Here is a 26,847-nt window from a genome sequence, read left to right as displayed (position 1 = left end):
CTGACAGTTGTTACAGAAGAAGAAAAAAGACCATCACACATATGCCATCCAGTTTACTAAGGGAGATAAGAAATTCCAAACTGACCAGCAGTGATGGGGGCGTATGGGGATTCCACAAAAGTGTATCTAAGCCTTTTCAGTTCTGCTAATACTCGGCAGAATAGAAGGGACTCTAATTCTGTACATCAGTGTAGTCTTATTTTCTCCATTCCACCAAAGGAGAGGTAGCTCTTGGTGTCCATTTTTAATATGATTTTGTTCTTCAACTTCTAGTCACTTTTTCCTAAACAATAACATAATTATAAGATGACTCTGAACCTTTTAGTTATTATTATTTTTTTTAATAAAGTTTTTATTTAAGTAATCTCTCTACCCAGTGTGGGGCTCAAACTCACGACCTGGAGATCAAGAGTCACATGGTCTGATTGAGACAGCCAGGTGCCCCTGGTTATTTATTTTTAATTATTCTAAGCTGTGTGTTAGGAGCCCTTTGATTTTTGCCGAGTATTGCCATTTTAAAGCACCTGTTCCTCTTAGTAATATCATGACCGTGATAAATAAGATTAATGATATTTTGCACCTTTTTTGACAGCAGCAAAGAAGAGTCGTGTTGTCTCTGATGCAGATGACTCTGACAGTGATGTTATATCAGACAAATCAGGCAAAAGAGAGAAGACTCTAGCATCTGACAGTGAAGAAGAAGTAGGGAAAGAAGAGTTGTCTGATAAGAAAAATGAAGAGAAGGATCTGTTTGGGAGTGATAGTGAGTCGGGGAATGAAGAAGAGTAAGTGACAGTATAACATGAGTTTTCAAGGGTTCATATGAGGTGGTAGAGAGGGGTTTGTCTTTTAAGTTTTTTAAACTTGTATTAAAATTTCATAATGAGAGGTAATACCTGCCTAATTGCATGATTTTGGGGGATTCAGGAATCCTGAACTATTGCTGCACACTATAACATAGATGAATCTCAACAGTATTAAGTGAAAGAAGTGAAGAGGACGTGTCTGAGTCTACTGATGTGAGGTTCAGGAGTAGGCAAAATTAATCTGCGGTGATGGAAATCAGAATGGTGGTTGGCTCTAGGATGTTCCTGTAGGGGACTGACTAGAAAGGGCCACAACTGAACTCTCTGGGGAGATCAAATTGTTCTATATTTTGATTAGGGTAATGGTTACATTACCTTTTCTCAAAAAGGTACTTTTCTCAAAACCCACTGAAATGGATGCTTAAGATCTGCACATTTTACTATACATAAATTGTACCTTATTAGAAAAAGATTTTATAGTGCAAATGAGAAGAAAGCAAATGATTTCCTTCTCTTCTAGAAATCTTATTGCAGACATATTTGGAGAATCTGGTGATGAAGAGGAAGAAGAATTTACAGTAAGTATAAAGGAGCTATTTCCTCTTTGACTATGCTTTTTTGTTTCTGTGGCAGTGGTTCCCAAATAGGTAATTCCAATAAGTAGAAATAAACAATTATAATGTATTCAGTAGAAAAATCTAGAACAGAGGATTCAGAAAATGAAATAAAAGTGTGTACAAAGGCATAAAAGGCAAAATTGAATTAATTGGGGGAACATATTAAGAAATGATGGAAGGTACATTATAATGCTAAAGGGAAAGATTCACAATACTTACGAAACTTGTAATTCTAGCAATGGCAGGCTAGGTAATTTGGACCAACCCTTCTGCTAACGACAACTAGAAAAGCCAGGCAAAGGTTTAAAAATCTCACCAGCAGAGGAACAAGGTAGCAAAGAATGACTAAGCCAAACCCCAGCAACAGACAGATATCTAAAGAGGTAAGCTCAGCATTTAGAACTGCTTTTTCTGGAATGTTTGCCTGTTTAGGCTGAGAGGCTGGTCATATTTTTGACAGCCTCAGGACTCAAGAGACAAAATTTGAAGGTCAGAGCCTGCTGAGGTTTGGAGACCCTGAAAACCTAATGCTCTGATTTAGGACTCCTTGGATTAAGGATGACGTGGAAGTGATAATAGTCTCTGCTCAGATTTTAGGCCAGTTTTGAGTCTTCTAACAACCCAGAGAACCTCAGTCCCAGAGATTCGATCACAGTGTCTCTTAACTCATTGGCTAGTGCTCTCAGGCACCTGGAGTATGCAAACAAATCCCTTTAGGACAAAGGTTATCACAGGCCTCAGATTATTTCTGTAGTTTATCAGATACACAGTGTGGTGCACAATCATAGATAACGTTAAAAAGAAACAATAGTGACAACAGATAATAGAAACAGACCTAGAGGTTCTAGCTACAGTAATTTTAGATATTTCCTTAAAAAACAAAAAAACTGTTCAGGGAGATGAAAGATGAGAAATTTTGTCAGAGCAAACAATTTTCTTTTTTTTTTAATTAAAAAAAATTTATTTTAAGATTTTATTTTTAAGTAATCTCTATACCGAGCATGGGGCTTGAACTCACAACCCTGAGATCAGGAGTTGCATGGTCTACCAACTGAGCCAGGCAGGCGCCCCAGAGCAAACAATTTTTAAAAAGGTAGATTTGGAAGAGAACCAAGTAGAAATTCTGGAACTGTAAAATTATAGTAACAAATTAAAAATTTGGTGGGTGAGTTTAACAACAGATTAGATTCATTCGAAAAGAAAATGAGTGAACTGGAAGATAGGTTAGAAGGAGCTATTTAGAATGAAGAATTGAGATATGTAAAAATAAAATATAAATTATACATAAGAAGGTTTAACATAGTGAATTGGAATCTCAGGAGAGGGAAAAATATATGTAGCAGAAGCATTTAAAGAAATGATATGTAAAGCGAGAGTTTCTAGAAGTTGTACAAATTATAAGCAGGATAAATGCAATGATACAGTGAAAATCTATACCTAAGTACATCATAGTAAAGTTGCAAGAAGCCAGAGAAGACAGGGAAATCTTAAAAGTAGCCGGGGGGGGAAATATTACATTCAGAGAGGCAAAATCAGATTAACAGCTGACTTCTTAACAGAAACCGTAGAATCCAGTAACTGCAAACTTAGTGTTCTGTTCCATTCAGCAAAAATACTTGTCAAGAATGAAGATTTCCTCCTAATTCATGTTACCAATATACCAGTTGATAGAGATAGTCTTAAAGGCAGAAAGAAAATCTCAGGTAGAAAATCAGGGATTTAGGAAGAAAAAAGCAACAGAAGTAATGTGGCTAAGTCTAAATGAGTATTGATGCTACAAAAAAAGTCATGTCTGGTGTGGATTGAAATACGTATAGAATTAAAACATGACAGCAGTAATAAATGGGGAGTATACATGGTCTTTGCAAATGTGTGTAAAAGGACATTAGTAGACTTTGCATTGTAATCTCTACAGTGGCCACTGAAAAGACAATGGGAATATGTAGCCTGCAACCAGTAGAGGGGGAAAAGCAGAATAATAAAAGCTATTAATCCAAAAAAAGGGGGGGGTGGTGCCTGAGTGGCTCAGTCGTTAAGCGTCTGCCTTCAGCTCAGGTCATGATCCCAAGGTCCTGGGATCGAGTCCCGTGTTGGGCTCCCTGTTCAGTGGGAAGCCTGCTTCTCCCTCTCACTCTCCCCCCGTTTGTGTTCCCTCTCTCGCTGTCTCGGTCTCTGTCAAATAAATAAATAAAATCTTTAAAAAATAAATAAATAAAAGCTATCAGTCCAAAAGAAGGCAAGAGAAAAAGAAAGAGGTATAGAACAGGGAATAATTAGAAAGTAGTATATGGTAAGATAGCAGATTTAAGCTTTGATAATATCTCCGATTACATTAAATTGAAATGTATCAAGTGCTCTAATTAAAGGACAAAGAGGTGGTCAGATTGGATTTTAAAATGTAACTGTTTACTCATTTCATGATTCATCTGAAAGAAGATAAAGAAAAGGTGAAAATAAAAGGATGGAAAAAGATAACTGTGTGTGAACAGTAATCAAAAAACGGGCACAGCTATATGAATATGAGACTTTGAGGCAGAAAAACATTTGAGATAAAGAGGGTCACTTAAGGGGTGCTCGGGTGGCACAGTTGGTTAAGCATCCGACTCTTGGTTTCGGCTCAGGTTATGATCTCAGGATCATGAGATCGGGCCCCCCCTTAGGCTCTGTGCTCAACGCAGAGTCTGCTTGAGATTCTCTCTCTCGCAAATAAATAAATATTTTTAAAAAAAGAGGGTCATTTTATATTGATAAAAAGGTTTTAGAATTGTATATATATACTAATGTGGCTGAAATACATATATACAAACAAAAATTGACAGAACTGCAAAGAGAAATGGACAAATCTATTATCTGAGTGGAAGGTAACCAATAGAACAAGCAGACCAAAAAGCCACAGAAGAGTCTCTTTTTATGTAATCTGGAAACAAATGCAAATAAGAATACAAAAGAAAAGATTGGGGATTATAAAAGTTAAAATTATTTTCTGTTCTTTGGCTTTCCTTTTCACTTTCTTAATGGAGTCTTGTGATGAACAAAAGTTTTTAATTTTACTATAGATCAACTTTATCCACCTTTTCCTTTATGGTGAAACTTTTTGAATTCCCACAAATTTTTGCTTATTCCTAAGGTCATAAAGATACTCTCTTGAATGATCCTCTAGAAGCTTATTTCACATTTAGTTGTATAATCCCCCTGTAATGGGTATGTATGAGATAGCAGTCAAGGAGTTCCTAGTTGGCTCAGTTGGTGGAGCATGCAACTCTTCATCTTGGGACTGTAAGTTCAAGCCCCACGTTGGGTATATAGAGTTATTTAAAATTAAAATGTTTAAAAAAAATTTTTCCCCCATTTGGAATATCCAGTTCACCCAGGTCATCCTTTCTTGCTCCTCTCTAGTGCCATGTTTGTCATAAATGAAGTGTCCATGTAATTTCCAGTCTGTTTTAGCAGTTTCTTGTCTGTTCTTTTAGTCTCTTTATCCTTGCAGTATTAATACAGAACTGTGGATATTTGGTGGTTTATGTCCTCTAAGCTTGTTATTCCTCAAGATTGCCTTGGCTTTCTTTTTTTGCATTCCCATATAAATTTTAAACCAAGCTTTTGCAAAAATTACAAAGTATAAACAACATTTTCTGAATGCAGAGCAGTGAAATTAGAAATTCATTACAAAATCAGCAAAATATCCTTGCCACCCAGAAATTTAAGACTTCCTTGTCAGACAGTTCTTGCATTGAAAAAGAAATAGTACTTTAATTACTAAAGAGAGTGAAACTAGTGAATTTAGATTCTGATTCAAGATGGTAGAAAAATAACAAAGTGAACCTCAGGAAAATAGGAGTAATATGAGTTGAATAACTCATTCAACAAATATTTGGGAGCCTGTATGCCAGAGATTGTTTGGACATTGCCCTCATGGAGTTCATACTCAGTTCAGCAGCATTTTTACAAGAATAAAATGTGTTTCTCTAGAGAGTTAACATCAGCTTGATTATAGGTTTAGTTCAGTGAGAAAAACGACATACTAGGTGAGCTATTGGAATGATCTAAGTACAACATGGAAGAAGCTATAAAGAAAAGACTGACCCTTTTTTTTTTTTTTTAAAGATTTTATTTATTTATTTGACAGAGACACAGCGAGAGAGGGAACACAAGCCGGGGGAGTGGGAGAGGGAGAAGCAGGCTTCCCGAGGAGTAGGGAGCCCGATGCGGGGCTCGATCCCAGGACTCTGGGATCATGACCCGAGCCGAAGGCAGATGCTTAACGACTGAGCCACCCAGGCACCCCAAGAGTGACCATTTTAATTACATAAAAATAAAAAATTATGCAGAAAACATTACCATAAACAAAATGAAACTGTACATATGTGAGGACTGTGCAGTCCCTGTCACAAAGGGCTAATTTTCCAGAGTTTTAAGGAGACTTTCCATACCAATAAGACAAAGATCCAACAGGAAAATGGACGTAGGATATTGGGAGTTCCATAGAGAAAGAATTAAAAATGACCTTTAAACATGAACAAAATACCCACCCTTACTCTTAAGAGAATATAAAGAAAAATGCCTTTTAGTTTTCGGTCCAGAGATTGGCAAATAATCAATGTTTGATAACCTGTAGTAGTGAGAAGTTGGAGAAACAGGTGTACTTATGCTTTGCTGGAAAGAGAGTTAATTAGTATAACCTCTATGAAAAGTTTAGCAAATATTTCACAAAATTTCAAATATGTATACCTAAATGTCAGTGGCAAAATATACAAATTATGGTTACAGTCCTAGTGTGAAATAGTCTAAAGCCTTAAAATGAATGAGGATTCTTTATGCCAATATGAATTGATCTCCATATTCTATTGTTAAATGTGGGAAGTGCAGACCAGTATATACTGTACCCAGTGTATAGAGTATGCTGTCATTTGTATAATAAAAGGGGAAAAGAAATACATATGTGTAGAAATATGTGTGTAAATGTAGGCTATTTCTGGAAGGAGACATAAGAAAACTAGTAACACTAGTGGCCTGGTGGGAGGGAGCTTTTTTGCTGTATACCTTTTGATACCTATTTAATTTTTGTTCTTTGTGAATGTATTACTTTAAAAATGAAAAAAAAAAAAAATTAAGAGCAGTTATACCGAAGAAAATCTGTAAGGAAGTTGTGATAACCCTGGCAAATTTACCTGGCCTGTAGGGTTTTAACCAAGAAGATTTAGAAGAGGAAAAAAGTGAAACACAGGTAAAAGAAGCAGAAGATTCAGATTCTGATGATAACATAAAGAGAGGAAAACAGTAAGTTTGCTTTATTTTTTAAAAAGGAATTTGTTAAAAACTGAGGGTTGCTGGAGGGGAGGGGGTGGAGGGATGGGGTAACTGGGTGATGGGCATTAAGGAAGGCATGTGATGTAATGAGCACTGGGTATTATATAAGACTGATGAATCACTAAACTCTACTTCTGAAACTAATAATATATGTTAACTAATTGAATTTAAATTAAAAAATTTTAAAGATCATAAAAAAAGGAATTTGTTAGAGTACTTTAAAAATGAAGGTAGAGACTATCAGACTTTGTTTTTACTTATTTTGGTTCCTTACTAAGTGTAGCAAAGACTCTGTTCTTTTTTTCTCCCTTCTACTTCTCTATAGTAGAGTATAGTATTTTCTGTCTGAAAATATATTTACTCTTACTATTTTTCATTCATTTGCCCTGTGCTCAGCTTCTTAATTTGTGGGGTTCTATGGTGTTACCCTCACTGAGTAAGCTCTTCTTGAGTTACTGAAAAATAACATAAAAATACATTTTTTGAGAGAAAAGCTGACTTTGGGGTCCCAGGGACAATGAGGCAGAGTTCTAACTACAAAATATTACTTGACTGAATTTCACATACTTTTGTTGAGATGATTGGAAGCTGTGTTCAGAGAAGTCTGATATCTGCAAAGGTGCCAAGTTGTAAGTATTTGCACTTGGGAAGAAAGTAGCATTTCGTGGAGTTAGAATTAAGAAAGTGGGTGGTTCTTAACTGTGACAAAAGGAAATATGTATTTAAAAGGGAATTTGTATTTCACTTGATTTTGTGTTGCTGCTTAGTATGGACTTTCTGTCGGATTTTGAGATGATGCTGCAGCGGAAAAAGAGCATGAGTGGCAAGCGCAGGCGTAACCGTGATGGTGGCACTTTTATTAGTGACGCTGACGATGTAGTGAGTGCCATGATTGTCAAGATGAATGAAGCTGCTGAGGTGAGACGGGTCACTGGTTGCTTCCTCTTTTCTTTCCTTACTTAATTGGTTGTGTGGCCTTTTAAAGGAAGGGAAAGGAAAAGTATCTGGAGACATAGCTGAAATAAGACTGGTCATGGGTGTTTAATTGTGGAAATGTATGTGATAGGAGTATATTAGTTTGTTTTCTATCTTGGTAGAATTTGACATTTTCTATAATTAAAGTAGGAAAAAGCACCCAAGTAAATATTGAAACTCTTCTTTAGTAACAATAACATTGTTCCTCTAAATTAGTAATTTTTTAAGCTAATCTAATAGTTTTGTGGGTTTGATTAACACAGACAGAATTTGGGGTTCTACAAAAAGTTCATTTTTTGGTTATCCTTTGTTGTAGAAAAAATTGTTACTCAGGGACACTGCTGCTTTAGTGGTTACAATTCATTATTAATAATAAGTATTGCTTTTTTTAAAAAATCTTTTTCTTCCTGGATAGGAAGACAGACAGTTGAACAATCAAAAAAAGCCAGCACTGAAAAAATTAACATTATTACCTACTGTGGTCATGCACCTTAAGAAGTAAGTATTCTGTTTCCTTGAAAAAGTTTTTTCCTTTTAATAGAATAATATTCAAACTATGTACTGGTGTTCTAGAGATGTCATGTAATGACTGCTGCTTATCAGTTCACAGAAAAATAATGATAGAATTTCCTAAATTATGTTACTTCCTCACAAATTTTTCTTTTTATTAAATTAAATTAATTTTTTTTTTAAGAGATGGGTGAGGGGCAGAGGGAGAGAGAATCTTAAGCAGGCTCCATGCCCAGCTTGGAGCCCGATGCAGGGCTTGATCTCACAACCCTGAGATTATGACCTGAGCTGAAATCAAGAGTTGGTGCTTAACCGACTGAGCCACCCAGGTGCCCCCTCACAAATTTTTCTTAAACCTTGATTGATGCCTGTTACAAACAACAAAACAAACAGCAAACTGACACTAAGGAAAGAAAAGTATGTAAACCACTACTTTTGTTATCGACTCTCTTGAGTCTGGTAAAATTGCATCTCTTTTCCTAGTGTGATTGAGCACCAGAGCAAATTCTGGGGGGACTACTTGAAGCATGTATTGTAGGAGGCTTATATGACCAGTTATATCATGAAGTATGTCACTGGTCTTCTGGGATAAGGACCTTTTTTTGATAGATCTTAATACTAGGCTCTTTCATTGGTTTACTCATATTCCTGAGCAACTGATTTCTCCTTGAACCTAACCAAGTTAGGTATCCTGCAAAGAATAGCACAATTCTGGGTTCTCTATCACCTAAGCCAGTTTGAGAATCTCTATTCTGAGAGATTAAAGATTACTTTTTTTAGTTGTAATAATTGGAGCTCTTTATTCTTAACTGTCTGTACCATGCATATCAGCATTAACCTATCTTGTATAATTCAAGTTTTTAACAAATGATCTTTGCCTGTCAAATCTGTTTGTTTTTTTTTTTTTAAGTAGGAACTAAATTTTATATTGCTTTTGAAACATGAATAGGTACTCAGTAAATAATGTATATGAGTACCTTGAGAAGCAGTTTTTTGAAATACCACTAAATATATAAGAAAATCCAGAGGAAGCTATGGTAGAACCAAGGTTCATAGACTTGACTTTTTTTTTTTTTTTTTAATTAACTATAGACAGGACCTTAAAGAAACATTTATCGACAGTGGTGTGATGTCTGCCATCAAAGAATGGCTCTCCCCTCTACCAGATAGGAGTTTGCCAGCATTAAAGATTCGAGAGGAGCTGTTGAAGATTCTGCAAGAGGTTAGAGGCAAATAATCTTGAGTATATGTTCTTCATTAATTATCTGATGTGGTTTGTATCATCACAGCCTCTGTGTCACCATGTACGTACACATTCTCTCTGCCGTAGTCTGCCAGAAGAGGGGTTTCATTATGTATGTCTATTAGAAACATACCAAATAAAATGAGCATAAAAAGGAAGGCCTTATAAAATTTCATGTAACTATAGTATTGAAGGAAAAAGATCTTGGAGTTGCTATTATTTATCTGAGATGAAGCGTACAGCAGTGGACATGTTTTAGGGAGGCACTTGAAGTAGAAAAGGCACCAACTTCAGATTCAGATAAACTTGATTGTGAATCTTGAGCTGGGCCACCTTTATGTGGCTGTGACACCTTGGGCAGGCTAGTTAACTTCTGAAGGAATTCCCAAGGAACTTCCTGTGTGCTAGGTGTTTATACATGTATTGCTTCATTTATTCCTCACAACAAACCTGCAAGGTAGGTGTATTGTTTTCATTCTACAGATGAGGAAATGAAGACTCAGAGAAGTTAAATGACTTGTCCAAGGTCACATACCTAGCAGATGGCTATGGTTGGGTTCAGACTTAGGTCTATTTGATTCAGAGGCCTGTACTGACGCTTGGATTAAACTGCTAACCTCTGAGTATGGTTAGTTTACACTTTCCACATTGTTAAGTTTTACTTTGACTCGGTGTAATACTGAACTCTCAACTCTTGGTGTGAACACAGAGTATCTTTGTGTTCAATGTCTGCAGATCCTGAAAATGGAATTTTCATTATTCTATTGTGAAAGAACCAGGTGTTGGAGGTCCTCTAGAATAGATTGGCAGGACTCCCAGCTTTTGAGTGATTAATGTGTATGTATGTGTTTGTGTTCCCCAGCTACCTAGTGTGAGCCAGGAGACCCTGAAGCATAGTGGGATTGGACGAGCAGTGATGTATCTCTATAAACACCCCAAGGAATCAAGGTCCAACAAGGATATGGCAGGGAAATTAATCAGTATGTACATTTTGCTTTTTGTTTGTTGTGTTTGTGTATATCAGAAAGACATGTATGTATAAAAACAAACTATATTTTTACCAGTATTCATTTAAAATGAGTTCATGAAGTAGAATAGAAATTTTTTTTGGCAATTTTTTGTGGGTACCAGCTTTTTTAGCCTTAGACTTAAAATGTTCCTCAGCATATTTAAGTATGCTATCAGTATTAAGGATAGCAAGTGAAAAGTTTTCTAATCCTGGATCAAGAGCATGTACAGGGACGGGGTTAGTGTACAGGCCCTAGAGTCAGTCATACCTGGGTTCGAATCCTGAATTCACCACCTACCCTACTGCGTATCTTTAGGCAAGTGATTTAAGCTCTAAGCCTTGGTTTCCTCCTCTGTAAAATAATGATGTGTTCACTTTGAATTGTAAAGATTAAATGAGAGGATATATGTAAAGCACAGGGCCTAGCACATAGTAAGGCCTCAAGAAATGTTAGCCGTTAGTGCTATTGTTGTTACTTTTATAGTGGTCTCCAGAGTGTTCTGCATGTTCTTACTTAAAGATAACCGAGAAATCCAGGAGTCTAACTGGAATTAATCTAATCAATTACTGTATCATTTATGAAATCCTTTAGTTTTAAGAATGAAAACCATGTATGTTTTTGTCATTCTTAATTCTTCCTGTGCTCCATGTTGCAAAGGAATTTTTTAAACTTCAAGGGTATATCAAAAAATACTCCTATATGTGAATACAGTAATTATTTTTCTACTGATTTTTGAGATTATCAAAATTTTTTATTTATTTTTTTTTTTTTTTATTTTTTTTTAAAGATTTTTATTTATTTATTTGACAGAGAGAGACACAGCGAGAGAGGGAACACAAGCCAGGGGGAGAGGGAGAGGGAGAAGCAGACTCCCCGCTGAGCAGGGAGCCCGATGTGGGGCTCGATCCCAGGACCCTGGGATCATGACCTGAGCCGAAGGCAGACGCTTAACGACTGAGCCACCCAGGCGCCCCGAGATTATCAAAATTTTTTAGAGAAATTTATTTTTTTTATGAACCAGAGAAGTATTAACGTTTTTGATCTTGTTAATCTGCAGTGCGCTATTATATGATAAACTTCTAATGCTTTTATGCAGTGGTTCTCAACTCTCATTTTGCCCTAATCTGAGAGAGGCAGAATATTCCCACCAATACCCATGACTTACTGTAACAGTAATTCTGAATCTAATAGTGGGGTCGGTAGACTATATGTGTAAAGATATGTAGACTCCCTGAGACTCCCTGCTTCCTTATTTGATAACACCTAATATTCTGTCTGTGAAGGTTCTTGCTTGTTTTGATGGTGTATTAAATGCAGCAGTAAGCTACATTATGTTTGAGAACAAAAACATCAGTTGTCACCCATGGACTTTTACTGACTAAACAGCGGGCATGTTGTACTTTGGTTCATGGTCACATCACTGTAGCAGCTTCCTTAGACTTAATGAAATCTAGACTCTGCGCTGCACTGTTAAAATGCAATTCTTGAAGATTTAGACCATTTGACAAGAAATAAGCGAGCTTGTTTTTGGTTAGAATAGGAAGCTAGAAGAAGTTCAAGATTTTCTGTTTTCAGTAGAGTAAATTTACAAATTAGGCTGTCTATGAAATACCAACACAGTTAGCTGATGACTGTCAAAGTGAGTCAGATACTACTTTCTTTAAACCTCTGTGGTGAAGGCTTAAATGACTTTAAGACACTGAATTTTCTGAATCAGCTGAAGATGGTTATGATACTGGTATTACATGCTGTGTTTATCCTAAAATGGTCCTGAAATAATGGTATCTTTAGGGAAAGTATATTCTAAATGCCTGGAATATTACATCACACTAGGGTGTGATTATTTCAGAGAACGGTAGCAGAAATGCTACTTTCTAGTCTAAACAATTGATTTTTCCTTGTTACAGATGAATGGTCTCGGCCTATATTTGGTCTTACTTCAAACTACAAAGGTATGACAAGAGAAGAAAGAGAGCAGAGAGATCTAGAACAAATGCCTCAACGACGGAGAATGAACAGGTATGAGGAGTAAATATTGTTCTCATAACTCAGTTGTTTTGTAAATAAGGTCATTAAGAATCCTGCAAAGCGGGGCGCCTGGGTGGCTTGGTCGTTAAGCGTCTGCCTCCGGCTCAGGTCATGGTCCCAGGGTCCTGGGAACAAGCCCCACATCGGGCTCCCTGCTAGGCGGGAGGCCTGCTTCTCCCTCTCCCTCTCCCCATACTTGTGTTCCCTCTCTCGCTGTGTCTCTCTCTGTCAAATACATAAATAAAATCTTAAAAAAAAAAAAAAGAATCCTGCAAAGTGATAGGATTTTGTCTTTTCTCTCAGCTTGGTATGTCTGTGTATTCATACCCTTTTAGTTTAAATGTGGTACTGTACAGTGAGGGCCCACACTCCCTCCTTTTTTGGTTTGATCTGGCAGATTGTGGTCTCTGCCACAGTTTCAGAGGTTGCTTGTGTTGTTCCAGCCAGTTGCAAGAAAAACTTTCTCGGGCCCATTTTCAGATTCTTAGGAGAAAAAAGATTGTTGCTGGTTGTTTGTATCAGCAAACCGGATACAGTTGCATCCAGGTTGGCAGGGTTATAAGTTACAAAAATGGCAGTTACTGCTCACCCATGATGAAACCTGGTATGCAAACAATCATTAAAAGAAGTCATACTTCTACAAGATTTGGAGTAATTTTCCCAGATTCAGTGTAAAGGACCTAGTTTTGGTCCAAGTTTGATATTTCACTTCTCTGTTTTTTTTTTCTTAGTTATAAGGTTCTAACGTTCCTGGTAATTGATTACTTTTTTCACAGCACTGGCGGTCAGACACCCCGAAGAGACCTGGAAAAGGTGCTGACAGGAGAAGAGAAGTAAGATTTTTTATTAATTGTTCTTCTTAGACTTCAAATAGAAAATCTTCTGCTTGCTGCTGTAAGAAAAATGGAAATGAAACAATGTTATGTTTATGTTGGTGGGGGATGGTTTTTAGTTTAACATTTATTGAATATCCACAAATAAGGTGGTGCTCTGGAGGATATAAGATTTAGAAATAGTTCCTTCAGTAAAGATTGAGATGGTGGAAGATGAGTTTGAGAATATAGATGTGGGCTAGATTTTGAACGGCTTTAAATCAAGATGAGGAATTGTCACTTCTCTTTGTGATTCCTTGGAAAGTGGGCATAGATGTGAAGTTCCAGATTTATTTGGAACGCTGGTGCTGGTGGCATTGTGGTGTAGGGTGGGTTAGAGTGCAGAGGAGCTGAAGGTAGTGAAACTGAGGTGGTAATGGGGAAGCGGAAGGTTAGGAGACTTAGCAGGAGCAAAATTGCCAAGAGTTGGTGACTCCGTGGGCGAGGAGTTTGGCTAACGTTGAAGACACCAATCAAAATTTTACCCCAAGTAACCAAGACAGTGGTATTACCATTTGCTCAAGTGGAGAAGAAGAGTAGATTTTTTGGACATAGGTGCATTCTGCTTTGGGCATTAGTAAATGTGAGATGCCTAATGAAATAGTCCTATAAATATCATGGGTCTAAAACTTGGATTTGGGGCTAGAAACATAATAGATTTGATAGTTATTTCCACAGAAACGATTATGGAATCGAGAAAGTATAGAGTAAGAAATAAACCACACCACTGGGTGTAACCAGTGAAGGTAAGTGAGTGGGTGTTGTCCTGCATGTTGGAGGAGACCCTAGAGAATGAGGCCATGCTGGAGAGGGGCAGTGGCAAAGGGCATGGGCCATTGCAGAGGCTACAGAGGAGTTTGTGCAGTGAGTGTTGGCAGTCAGGCAGCACCCAGATTGCAAGAGAGAGGGAGAGGAGGTAGAGGGCGCCAGTGTTGTTGGTTTACGGATAGGTTTGATGATGGGACAGGTGGCAGCTTTAGGGGAGAATAAGTTATGAGAATTTTCTTTGGCTAGCCACTTAATTTATTCATGTATTTGATATTAAGAATAGATTAAACTCGGGTGCCTGGGTGGCTCAATCAGTTAAGCGTCTGACTCTAGATTTTGGCTCAGGTCATGATCTCAGGGTTGTGAGATCGGGCTGTGCACTGGGGGTGGAGCCTGCTTAAGATTCCCCCCTCTCCCCTCCCCACTCCCTTGCTCTCTGTCACACTGTCTCTCTCTTAAAAAAAGATTGCACTCTGTACAAGGGAATAGAAATTATTTAGAATTTTTTATCCTTCTCTCCCACTCCAGCCGTCCCCCACACAGACACTGTATACCCACTTTTCATTTACTGGTAGGGTGAATAGTTACCTAAAGGTTGAGTGATTGGAATACCCAGACATTTACAAATAGGCTTTACTTTTAAAGGATGCTAGTCTTAATTTAGTCTCAAATTTGTACATAAAAGTAACTGTATGTCACACCATCAAATGCTGGCAAGGATGTTGAGAAACCTCATTCATACCTTGCTGTAAGTAAAATGATACAGCTACTCTGGAAAACAGTTTGGCAGTTGCATATAAAGTTAAACATGCAACCACCATATGACCCAGCACTTGCACTCCTGGGCATTTTTTCCAGAGAAATGAACACTTATGTTTGTGCAAAAAACCTATATATGAGTGTACAGCTTTATTCATAATAGTCCAGAACTGGAAACAACCTAGATGTCCTTCAGCAGGTGAATAGTCAAACTATGGTACATGGTACCATAGAGTACTGCTGAGCAATTAAAAGGAATAAAATATTGTTAGATGTAACAACTTGGATGGATCCTCATGGGCATTGTGTTTAGTGGATAAAGCCAGTTTCTAAAGATTATGTATATTCCATTTATATAACATTCTTGAAATGCTAAAATTACAGAAATGAAGAACAGAATTCGTAGTCACCAGGGGTTAGGGGCTGGCAGATGGGGTAGGAGGGTGGATGTGTTTTTATAAAAGGCAATAGGAAGGACCCTTGTGGTGAATACATGAACCTGCACATGTGATAAAATTGCATAGAACTAATAAACACAGAAACACAAATGAATGCAGGTAAAACTGGGGAAATGTAAATAAAAATCGATGGACTTATATCAACGTCAGTATCCTAGTTCTTGTAGGATAGGTTTGCATCTTTGACCATTGGGGGAGACACTGGCTCTCTCTCTATTATTTCTTAAAACTACATGTGAATCTCTGATTATCTCAACTTTTAAAAAGAAGGAAAAATTATTGTATTGCGTATGGAACACCACAAAAACTACTTTATGGGCATACTCAGTTTTAGGGGATCATTTTGGCTACCAGATTTTTCACCTCACAAGTGAGCCCGTGAGGGACTCCACTAGGCCAGAGAAATTGGAATTTGGGGTTCTGATGTGGGAACCAGCCCTGGAAAGGAGAGAGGCTTGATTATATCTGAAGCTGCGGAGAGGCTAAAAGGACTCCTGAAAATGCAGAGGAAGTTGGTTTTGGGAGGGAAGTTGAAGAATTTTTAGAGTAATGTGAGTGATGGCGAAGTCAGCTACAGCAGGAGGGTGGATTGGGTAACCTGGGGAGGCAGAGGAAGTTTGAAATACCTGGGCAGCTGAATCAGCTGACCCAGCTGTGGTTGGCTACATAATAGCATGCTCTTCTTCCCATTCTCAGGGCTCTCAGACCTGGAGATCCTGGATTCTGTGCCCGTGCGAGGGTCCCCATGCCCTCAAACAAGGACTACGTTGTCAGACCTAAGTGGAATGTGGAAATGGAGTCATCCAGGGTAAGCAGGCAGGGAAATAGCGAGGTGGATCTCAAGTGAAAGTTACTATTTTGTCTTTTACTTCATGTGTAATAACTCTTAACAGCTCTTGAGGTTTATCTGATTTAAAGAGAGCTGTTTTCTGGTGTCTTAGCTAGCCAGATCATTCATTGCTTGTGAGCTTTACTTCAGACTTAAAGCAGCATTATCGATCCCTTTATTTCAACTGAATCTTGAAGCCTAGAGTGTTCTCATGCAGTCATTTTTTAGAACCATGAGAAACAGTACTCCCTGCTTCTTCAATCTACCCCTCCCTTTCTCTTCAACTGTTTTAAGTAATTCTGTTGTGAAATATATAGGGTAAACACTTCCTCTGTCATCATTGTAAATACTACTCCGTGATCTTCATTGCTCTTCAGTAATCTTTTTTTATTCTCCATTCAAACTACTCTTTCTAGCCTGGTATTCTTAAAAAGGGCCTAAGCCGATTGGAAAAGCATAAGAGGCGATTTGCAGAACAGAAACGACTCAGCAAAGTGCACCGTGCTGTCAAGTTCAGCATTGAAGGCAACAGGATGCCCCTGTAGTCCTGGCCCTACCAGAGTGTATCCGGGAGGTATCCCCAAGGAAGCATGCTCTGTGCATGAGCTTGAATTGTCAGCAGCTAGAGTGGAAACAAGTGTGCGTGTGCTTTCTTAACCAGAAAAGGCCCGGCCCACTTACAGTTACTGAAATAATGACCTTAACAAACACTTCGTGACTTTCGAGTCCTATTGAATATTTAGAAATTGAAATGGAAGTCCCTTCCTTTATTAGTACCCCGGAAACTCATAATTAATTCCCCGATAAGCATTTTGATCTTCCTGTTACCCATTTTTATTAAAAAGGCTTTTTTAGGGTCCAGACTCATAGTGGTCTGCATTACAGGCATGTACACAAGTAATGAGTAGCTTCTTGGTGGAAGGGAGGTGACTTTTCCCTCCATTGTCAGTGGCTTATCAGTGTGCATTTGAGAGGACCCATTGCATAAAGCCTTACACTGAATATTTAAGAGATAAATTTGATTATTACATATTTAATACATGGTTGGAAATGAAAACATTGGGACCATTCCTTAAAGCCACACTCACTCCCTGCTGTGCTCTGAGATGAATAGCGCTACCTTTGTAGCAGTGTGCTCTTAATGAGAGTCTGAGTGTGTTTCCTTCCCTTTGTCACTTCTCCATGACCCCTGCTTGGGCAGCTGTTTTCACGGACGACACTCACCTTTGTGCCAGTTCATTTTTGCTGTTAAGCTGCAATCAGAACAAAGCGCACTTTCTTACTTACTGAGAATAAATGAGAGATAGAAGAGCATTACTTCAGTGCCAAGAACTTTTTCATACTTCCTTCCCCTTTTTTGTACTTTTACCCATATCCACATCCCTTGATACCCCTGCTCTTCCTCGACCGCCCCTCTTTTCTTTTTATCTTTACTTTTTTCACTGTCTTTTCCCCTCTTGCTATCCCTCTCTTAGTAGTATTTTTTCTTCCCCAGCACACTTACGTTTGAGAATTGAGAACTACAGTAAGGCAGAGAAAATGTAATAAAAAACTCTCAGTGGCCAGTCTTCTTTGGAAGCCTGTGTCCCGAAGGGCATGTGTCCGTCTGCCAGTGTTGCTGGTTCTGATCCCATTCTCCCAGTAGGTGATGGGCAGGTGGGAACAAGTGGCCCAGCTAGAGCAGAGAGATGACTAGCAGGAGAAGAGGGAAATTCAAGCTGCTTTCCTTTCCTTCATCCTAGCACTCCCAAGATCATAATGTGCCAGTATTTATCTAGGCCCGAGTCTAGGCATGTTTTGGGGGCTGGTGGTTTCATGTTACAGTTTAGGGTGTTGTCCTTAAACCACCTGACGCTGTTTTCCTGTTCAGGAAGAGTCCTTACGAATTCACTCAGGGCTTCCACATTGCAGACACTAATGAGTATTATTAGAAAATGTATTTTCCAGAAGAAGATTGGAGTGAGTAAATGGCTTTCAAATGAAACTCTCTTTGTTTTAAATGTCATTTTTATTTTTGAAAGTACATAAGTAAATATAAAACACTATAGAATAATCCCATTCCCAAAGCCCTTCCTCGAAGTCCCCACTGTTAACAGTTTGATGTGTTAAATGTATTTCCAGTAATGCTTCAAACTTGTTTTTTTCTGGTTATAATTACAGAAAATTTTGAGATTAGAAAGAGAAATCACCCACCATTCAAAAGCAGTTTGTTACAGTTTTTGCCCTTTTTTTTCTACTGATACTTTCATAAAATTATACTGTATATAATTTTGGTCGCTTCCCCTCATTAAACCACCTTATCATTTATCATTTATAATGGCTGCATACTAGTCTATCTTGTGAATATATAATTTGTTTATTTATTCCTCTGTGGTTTCTGATTTTTCACTCCTAAATAATGCAGTAACCTACCCTACATTGTATGTTTATATGTTAATTTATTCCATGGAGTGCTTTTAAGATAACAGTAAAATGACAAATGCAATGTATGTTTTTATACAAACGTTTAAATGCAGAAAGCACAAATAAAATTAATGTCGCTTGTAATTCCACCACACCTTAATATTAACATTTTGGGTTATTTCCTTTTTGTCCTTTTTATATTGTACATAAACATTACTAGTTTTGTGGTTTGGTGTTTTTGTTTTATGCAAAATTGTTGTTTTATACTTTGTTGGATTTATGTTTTACTTAACATGATAAAAATTCATTTAAGTAAACATTCTTCAGTGACTTAATATTCTGTCAAAATACAGTTGTACCATAATTTTTTTTAAGCACACCCATCTTGCTAATCTTTTAAGCTGTTTTGTTTTTTCACTGATAAAACAGTGCAGCATACACTTTTAATGTCCTAAGGAGGTGGTACAGAGTTGAATCAGGAGAGAGGTTATTGAATTTGGCATGTCAGGTACTATATCCTATGTGTTCTCCGATTTGGGGAAACTAGGCGTCTGCCAGCTACAAGTCTTAAAAGTTATATAAATAAGAATGGATCAGCGTTACCTGGGTGTGTCCCTTTTGCAGAGGCTAGAGGGCTCACATGGTTAGGGTGCTGGGAGACATTCCTGCTGGTGTGTAAAGCTGCTGGGAGTTGGGTAATTGGAGATCTGAGCGGGTAAGGCTTCTGATGTGGACTGACTATAAGTACTAAGAATCAGGGCACATTGTCTGAAAGGAGGTCACATGTTTAGGACTGTCCAGGAAATCTGGGGATTTGATAGGGTGATGGTAGCATAGCTGCTTCTCATCTGATAATGAATGTTTATGCTAACTCAGAGTACTAGTGCCAAGTGTTAAATTGACATGACTATTTGGACTTGGGATTGTTTTAGAAAATCTAGGGTGGATGATCACTCTTGTTCAAGACTGACTTAGGGTTCTTTGCCCTTGTCTGAGGTGCATGCTGGGTCTAGAGGTGGGATAAGACTTGGGAGGGTTCTCAACTCAAAAGGAACGTCACCACACTGGTAACCAACCCCAGAGTGTCTCCTCCTGAGCCCTACCTTCTTTGAGCAGTCTTGGAATTGAGCTTCACAGGTGGTTCAGTAGTAAACATCTGGGGAGAAGTAGAAAAACTCAGTCTCTTTTTAAACCACTAAACATTCTTAAAGATAGGAATTGTCAGTAACACTATAGTCAACAAGAAGAGTTCCCCCTGGTCTTTGACGTAAGTGGCAGACCTTTTCATCATTTCTAAAGGTCAATTTCTTGGAGACTGCATCTTTTCAAGACCCATAGTCATTTCAAATTATAAAAGAAATAACCTAATAACAAACCTTTAAACATATAAGGCAAGCAGGAAGGGATGCAAGAAGTAGTAAGCCCCTTGGATCAAAAGATTTCATTTACTTTTCTTTTTGTATCAGGTGTACTTATTTAACATAAATCTAATTGGTTCCAAAGTAGTAGTAATAGTAGTAATAGCTGATATTTATTTTGAGCACTGTGTGCTGGTATTTGACACTATTATCTCATTTACTTCTCCCAGCAGTCTTGAAAGGAGTACAGACCAGGGGCCTGATTTGCCCAGGGTTCTAGAACTTGCTAAGTCAAAGTGGGGATTCACCCCAAGTCTGAAACTAGAGCTTCAGCACTTAATGGGTTCACTTTACTCACCTCTCACCTCATTCATTATGCTTAAGGCTTTTTCTCAGATGACTTTCGAAGATCACTATTCTTCATGCCAGCACTGTTGGGAGGTGAATATCTCAAGTGGTCTGGTCCATGTTTGACCTTCGAAAGGGAAAAGCATATAGTCAAAATGTAATTTAATGGAATTGGGGTGATCATAGTTTAAATTTTCCCCCTTTCATCTAGGAGGTTTCTATGGACTGAGGCAGAATTTTAAAATAAGACACAGACAACTGTTAATCTTCATTGAGAGAGTTTAATATGTGTACATGGCTAACACTGGTGTGTACACTTGATCTGTTGTTCCTGAGGTCACCAAAGCATATTGTGATTATTACAGAGATTGAAGCTCTTCTGACTGTTAACTTTCAGATAAAAGAACATGAAAGACAAAACTAGATTTGTGTATTTCAGTAATTTGCTCTTTAATTTTTACCCCACTCTTAGTTTCAGGGGACCTCCAAGAAGGGTATCAGTCGACTGGATAAACAGATGAGAAAGTTCACAGATATCAGGAAAAAAAGCAGATCTGCACACGCAGTGAAAATCAGCATCGAGGGCAATAAAATGCCATTGTGACCTTGCCTGGGATGTGTCCCCATCTCTAAGAAATGCGCAATGGACTCTTTGGAGAAAGATGATATTTTAAAAAATTTTTTAGTGTATCTGTAAATGGTTCTGCTTATATCAGATGTTGTCATAGGATTCGCATTTCTCTCACTTGTATTTAAAACTGTTTGTTGTGTACTTTGTACAGAAGAATACTAGTCATACTTCTACAAACTTTACACAATAAAGTTTCATTCTGGTTTTGGGGGGCTGTCTCTTCATTGTCTTAGAGGATGTATTCTCAGTGGGGGTGAAAATTGGTTCTTGGTGAGGGGAAAAAAAAATCTTAGATATTTCAGTGGTTTGTGACCCTTCCATCTTCCATGTTCAGCCTTCCTGACTGTGGTACAATAAGGAATTTGGTCTCTGTTTTGGGTTCCTGACAAGGAGCTTCTAAAACCCTTGGCATTTCCTGGATGATAAGAATGTTTTTGTGATGCTAATGAGGTGACTCTTGGTAGGCCCCTAGACAGCTTTAGAATGGGGGCTGTCACCAGAAAGATCTACCAAGTAATTCAAGGGTTGGGATTTTGGGCAGGCCTGATGGGTTGGAGTGAGGGGATTGAGTTCAGTCATGTGCCCAATGATGTAATTGGTCGTGCCTGAATAGTGAAACCCCAGTTAAAAACTGGACACTCAAGCTCACTGGGGCTTCCAGATTGGCGAGCACAGTGATAAGCTGAGATGATGTGCCTTCATTCCACAAAGAGGGTCTGGAAGCTCTGTTTCCTCCCATAACTCACCCTTTGTCTCTTCATTTGGCTGGTCCTCCTACTTTGAGTCCTTTGTAATAAAACTAATCATAAACATAGTGCTTTCCTGAGTTCTGTCAGTCATTTTAGCAAATTCTTGAACCTAAGGGGATCATGGGAACCCCCAGATTTGTAACCAGTCAGTCAGAAGTGGTAATGGACCCACTGGCAGCTGGCATCCAAAATGGGAACAGTCTTGTGGAGGACTGAGCCCTTAAACCTGTTGAGTCCAGTGCTAACCCCAGGTGGTTAGTGTCAGAATTGAATTGCAATATTCTAGTTGGGGTTGAAATGAAATAATGACAAAATCTTAATTCTTAACTATTTCTCTTGTTAGGGAAATTTTAATTACTTGATTTTAATTAAATTACATTGATGTTTTCTCATGGGAAGTGTGCTATAATGAAAAAAAAAAAGGTGGTGAAATACTGCCTTAGAGGAAATGTGGATGTAACTGAAAATCACTGTACCAGTTACTGATGGCAGTTGGGCAGTTGGGTTAGAGATAATTATATTTATGGCTATACTGTTCTATTTTTGTGATACTTTAAACTTACCTTAATAGTCTCTGCAGATTTAATTATGAAAAATCTCCAGTTAGTCAAAATGACAAAATCCAAGAACTAATAATTCATTTTAATTATAGAAATTCTACTCATACAAATTGGAATAGGGTTTTTGACAACCTTGATTTTCAAAAAAACGTGAAAATCATACTTGCCATAAAAGCCTTTGAACAGCTAAAATGGCATGAAGTGTATGCACTCACTCAAAAGAATCTCTCAGAATCTCTGCATTTACTTTCTTTTTTTAAAAGATTTTATTTATTTATTAGAGAGAGAGCATGAGGTGGGGGTAGCAGAGGGGAGAGGGAGAAGCAGACTCCCTGCTGAGCCGGGGCTGAGGTGGGGGTGGGGGTGGCGAGCTACATCCTGGGACTCCGGAATCATGACCTGAGCCAAAGGCAGATGCTTAACCAGCTGAGCCACCCAGGCGCCCCTGCATTTACACTCAACATGCTTAGCACAGATGGGACAGTGAGCTGTAAAAGGCAGGTGCATGAAAATGTTACCAGGTGATTACTAATCTCTAGGTGGAGGTGGAAACAATTATTTTCTGCAGTCATTTTGCTTTATATAAATAGCCTTTAAAAAAGCTTGTGAGAGCAATAAAAGCACAGCCACCTATTGAAGCAGATGTTGATTACCCTGGTCATTAAAAATTCTAAACAAGAAAGGTAAGAGTCGTGCTTTTTAAAAAAGATTTAAATTTACTGATATAGCATTTTGCCATTTGATGGGGTAAGTTCCAATTACCTGATTATTTCACCGATATGGGGTAAAACATGGTGCCAGATAGTAAAGTGATAATCGTAAGTGAGGAATTCAAAATGATGCGGAAGGTTCTCTTAATACTATGTTGAAGAAAAGGTTGTTTCTATATAAATGATCCTTGGTCCATGGGTTAGAAACTCTCAAACCTGGCCTAACAGAATGGCTTTTTTTTTAATTTTTAATTTTGGAAATATTTCTAACTTAGAATTATGTTGCAAGAATGGTAGAATAAACTCCCGTAGACCCTTTGCCTATATTTAACCAATTGTTCACATTTGTAGCATTTACTTTATACATGTGAGTAACTTGCTAACAGCTTGCCTCTTGGTCCCCAAATATTTAAGCATATTTCTCTCCACAAAGACCTTTAGTTTGTTCCAGTGTTGGTGGTGGTAACTTTGACCACTTGAATGGAATGATGCAGAATCATTTTTTTCCAGTTAAAATTAATTGTGGACTAATTTTAATTATTTTACATTAATTATAAATATATAAAATACACATAAAATTTGACATCTTAAAGGACAGTTTTTAAGTGTACAGTTGGTGGCATTAAGTCCACTCACTTTTGTTTGCAACCATCAACGGCCTTTCCTCTACAGAAATCTTTTCATCTTAAAAAATGAAACTACTCATTGGATAGTAACTCCACATTCTCTTCCCCCTGCCCCAGCCCTGGCAGTCACCATACTACTTTGTCTCTGGTTTTGGCTACTCTGTCTCATGTAAATGAAATCATACATTGTTTATCCTTTTGACTGGTGTATTCACTTAGCATAATGTCCTCAAGTTTTATTCATTTTGAAGCATGGGTCAGAATTTCCTTCTATTTTAAGGCTGGATAATACTGTATTATATGTATATACCACGGTTTGTTTATTCATGCATCATCTGTTGATGGATATTTGGGTTGCTTTTACCTTTTGGCTGTTGTGAAAAATGCTGCCATGAATATGGGTGTGCAAATATTTCTTTGAGACCCTGCTGTGAGTTCTTTCAAGTATATACCCAGACCTAGAATTATTGGATCATATGGCGATTCTAATTTATGGAACTGCCATGCTGTTTTCCAAAATGGCTGCACCATTTTATATTTCTACCGATAGTGCAAAGGGTTCTGATATGTCCACAGCCACATCAGCACTTACTTATGTTTTGCTTTTTGGGTTATTTTTGGTTTTGTTCCTGTTTTTTTGATAGTAGCCGTCCTAATGAGTGCAAGATGGTATGTCATTGTGGTTTTGATTTGTATTTTTCTGATGATTAGTGACATTGAACATCTTTCCATATTCTTATTAGTGCTTTTGATGCCTTCTTTGGAGAATTACCTATTCAAATATTTTGCCCATTTTTATTTATTTATTTATTAAAGATTTTATTTATTTGACAGAGAGAGACACAGCGAGAGAAGGAACACAAGCAGGGGGAGTGGGAGAGGGAGAAGCAGGCTTCCCGCCAAGCAGGATGCCCAATGCGGGGCTCGATCCCAGGACCCCGGGATCATGACCTGAGCCGAAGGCAGACGCTGAACCGACTGAGCCACCCAGGCGCCCCAAATATTTTGCCCATTTTTAAAGTAAGTTGTTGTTCTGTATATATTCTGGATAATAACTAATCAGATGAATGATTTGCGGATATTTTTCCATTTTGTGGATTGCCTTTTCACTCTTTATTCCCACTGAATGGTCTTGATACCCTTGTCAAACATCATTTGGCCATGTATACAAGGGTTTATTTCTGGGCTCACTTCCATCAGTCTATCCGGCTGTCTTTGCACTAGCGTGACACTTTTAGGAACAAGAACCAAGTTTTTTATTTGTCCATTTCTTGATTTTGAAGTATTCCTGGATGACATCCTTGGCCTGAGACTCTTTGCCGTAGTCCTTAACCACCACACAACTGTAACCAACTACTTTATGGGGTTTCCCTCTCTCTTCATAGAGGCCTACCCATTCCCCTCATTTCTTGTCATCAACCTTAATTAGATTGATTTTGGTGTTCAGCACAAAGGGCCTCCACCAACTTGACATACATAAACTCATCACAGTGGGATGCAAGCACACAAAGATGGGTTTAGCGCCTGACTAAGGCTTTGGCAGCTTTGTGAATTTCATGTGCTAGGCCATTGTGGATGAGGGTGGTTTTCAGCACCTCTTGCAAAGCAGTATTAACATCCATTACACCTTCAGCAGCAATGCCTTCCTCAGCCATGGTGGTGGGCTAGGGTAGAGCCCAATCTTGAGTGTACCTGAAACCCTGCCTCTGAGCAGCTTGGTGGTGGCAGGGAAAGAGCATGACACTGTTTTGACTACTATAGCTTTGTAAATTTTGAAATCCAGAATTGTGAGTCCTACAACTTTGTTCTTTTTCAAGATTGTTTTGGCTGTTTGGGGTCCTTTGAGATTTCATATGAATTTTAGGATGGCTTATTGTTTCTTCAAGAAACGTCATTGGGATGTTGACAAGGACTGCATTGGTTCTATAGATCACTGTGGGTAGTATTGACATTTTAACAATATGAAGTCTTCCAGTCTATGAACACAGGATGTCTTTCTGTATAATCTCATTTCTTTGAGCAACACTTCAGTGTCTATTCTATAGACATTTTCTTTGTAGTTATGGCAATTACTTATAACATCCTAAGTTATAAATATTTTTAAATAATTTCAATCACATACAAAAACTACTTTGTAGTCTGCCTGCCTTTATGTTATCGATGTCACAAATCACTATATGTATATACAGAATATATATATTGTGTACCCACTAACATAGATTTACAGTTATTTTTTATGCTTTTCTACTTTAAATCCTGTAAAAGAAGTTATAATACTGGGTTTTATATTTGTCCATATATTTACCTCTACTGGAAAAATTCACATTTTTGTATGGCTTTGAGTTACTAGTATCCTTTCAACCTGGAGGACCACCTTTAGCATTTCTTGTAGCGCTTTTCTAGTGAGTGAATTTCCATAGTGTTTGTTTATCTGGCTTAATTTCTCCCTCATTTTTGGAGGATAGTTTTGCCAGATACAGAATTCTCAATTGACAGGGGTTTTTTCTTGCATCATTTTAATTATATCATCTGACTACCTCCTGGCCTGCTGAGATTGTGCCCTGGGAGCCAGAGAGACCCCTTACTAGTAAAATGGGGGAGGGCATCAGATTAACCATTGTTTCCAAATTGCCTTCTCCCCACCCACCTGCATACTACTCTTCCTCAGACAGGCAGAGATTGTCAGGCCAAGCTCCATACTGCCTCTGTTCTTGTGATATTTCCCTCTTGTGGTAGCAGATGTCTTCCAGCCTCAGATGCACAGGTAGAGTGTAGTGTGTAGTGAAGTGAGTGTAGATTACTTGTATATAAAAGAATTGCTGAGATGTTAGAGAAGTCCTGAGAGGTGGAATTGTCTAGTGTTGACATGAGCTAGAAATGTTACAAAAATGCTTGTGATTCTGTAGCAAGTTGTCTTAAGTTGGCTGATTTTGGTACCATTGAGCTCCACATGTGCATTTCATATGTTCATTGGTTTTTAAAGAAAGTGGTGGGGTGCCTGGGTGGCTCATTTGTTAAGCATCTGCCTTTGGCTCAGGTCATGATCCCAGGGTCCTGGAATCGAGCCCCGCATCAGGCTCCCTGCTCGGCGGGAAGCCTGCTTCTCCCCCTCCCACTCCCCCTGCTGGTGTTCCCTCTCTCACTGTGTCTCTCTCTGTCAAATAATTAAATAAAATCTTTAAAAAAAAAAGTGGTGGGCTATGTCACAGCATTACCTGTATGCCTCGTTTTAAGCAAGCTGAGTACATAAATGTAAAGATCTGACAAAAACTTGGGGGTG

The 26,847-nt window shown here is 38.2% G+C and overlaps 1 protein-coding gene and 1 pseudogene across 6 annotated transcripts in view; one reads left to right on the top strand and one right to left on the bottom strand.

Moving 5' to 3' along the window:
- Positions 1 to 22,487, top strand: part of IWS1 (interacts with SUPT6H, CTD assembly factor 1) — a 42,371-nt gene extending 19,884 nt beyond the window's left edge. For 3 of the 6 annotated variants that reach the window (XM_032412682.1, XM_032412685.1, XM_032412676.1), the window contains 11 exons: positions 593 to 785; positions 1,327 to 1,384; positions 6,603 to 6,700; positions 7,498 to 7,648; positions 8,121 to 8,203; positions 9,308 to 9,437; positions 10,321 to 10,438; positions 12,376 to 12,487; positions 13,273 to 13,329; positions 16,050 to 16,161; positions 20,764 to 22,486. In XM_032412682.1, coding sequence (XP_032268573.1) covers positions 593 to 785; positions 1,327 to 1,384; positions 6,603 to 6,700; positions 7,498 to 7,648; positions 8,121 to 8,203; positions 9,308 to 9,437; positions 10,321 to 10,438; positions 12,376 to 12,487; positions 13,273 to 13,329; positions 16,050 to 16,161; positions 20,764 to 20,895 — 1,244 coding nt within the window. In that variant the 3' untranslated portion in view covers positions 20,896 to 22,486. The other 3 variants (XM_032412683.1, XM_032412684.1, XR_004300466.1) reach the window with 3 other exon arrangements.
- A 2,127-nt stretch (positions 22,488 to 24,614) lies between these two features.
- On the bottom strand, positions 24,615 to 26,551 carry LOC116637230 (annotated as a pseudogene).
- Positions 26,552 to 26,847: the final 296 nt, after the last annotated feature.

This window comes from Phoca vitulina, unplaced genomic scaffold, assembly GCF_004348235.1.
Source record: "Phoca vitulina isolate PV1807 unplaced genomic scaffold, GSC_HSeal_1.0 scaffold1, whole genome shotgun sequence".
NCBI lineage: Eukaryota > Metazoa > Chordata > Mammalia > Carnivora > Phocidae > Phoca > Phoca vitulina.
Note: the sequence above shows the minus strand (reverse complement) of the source record. Positions and strands in the feature narration are given on the sequence as shown.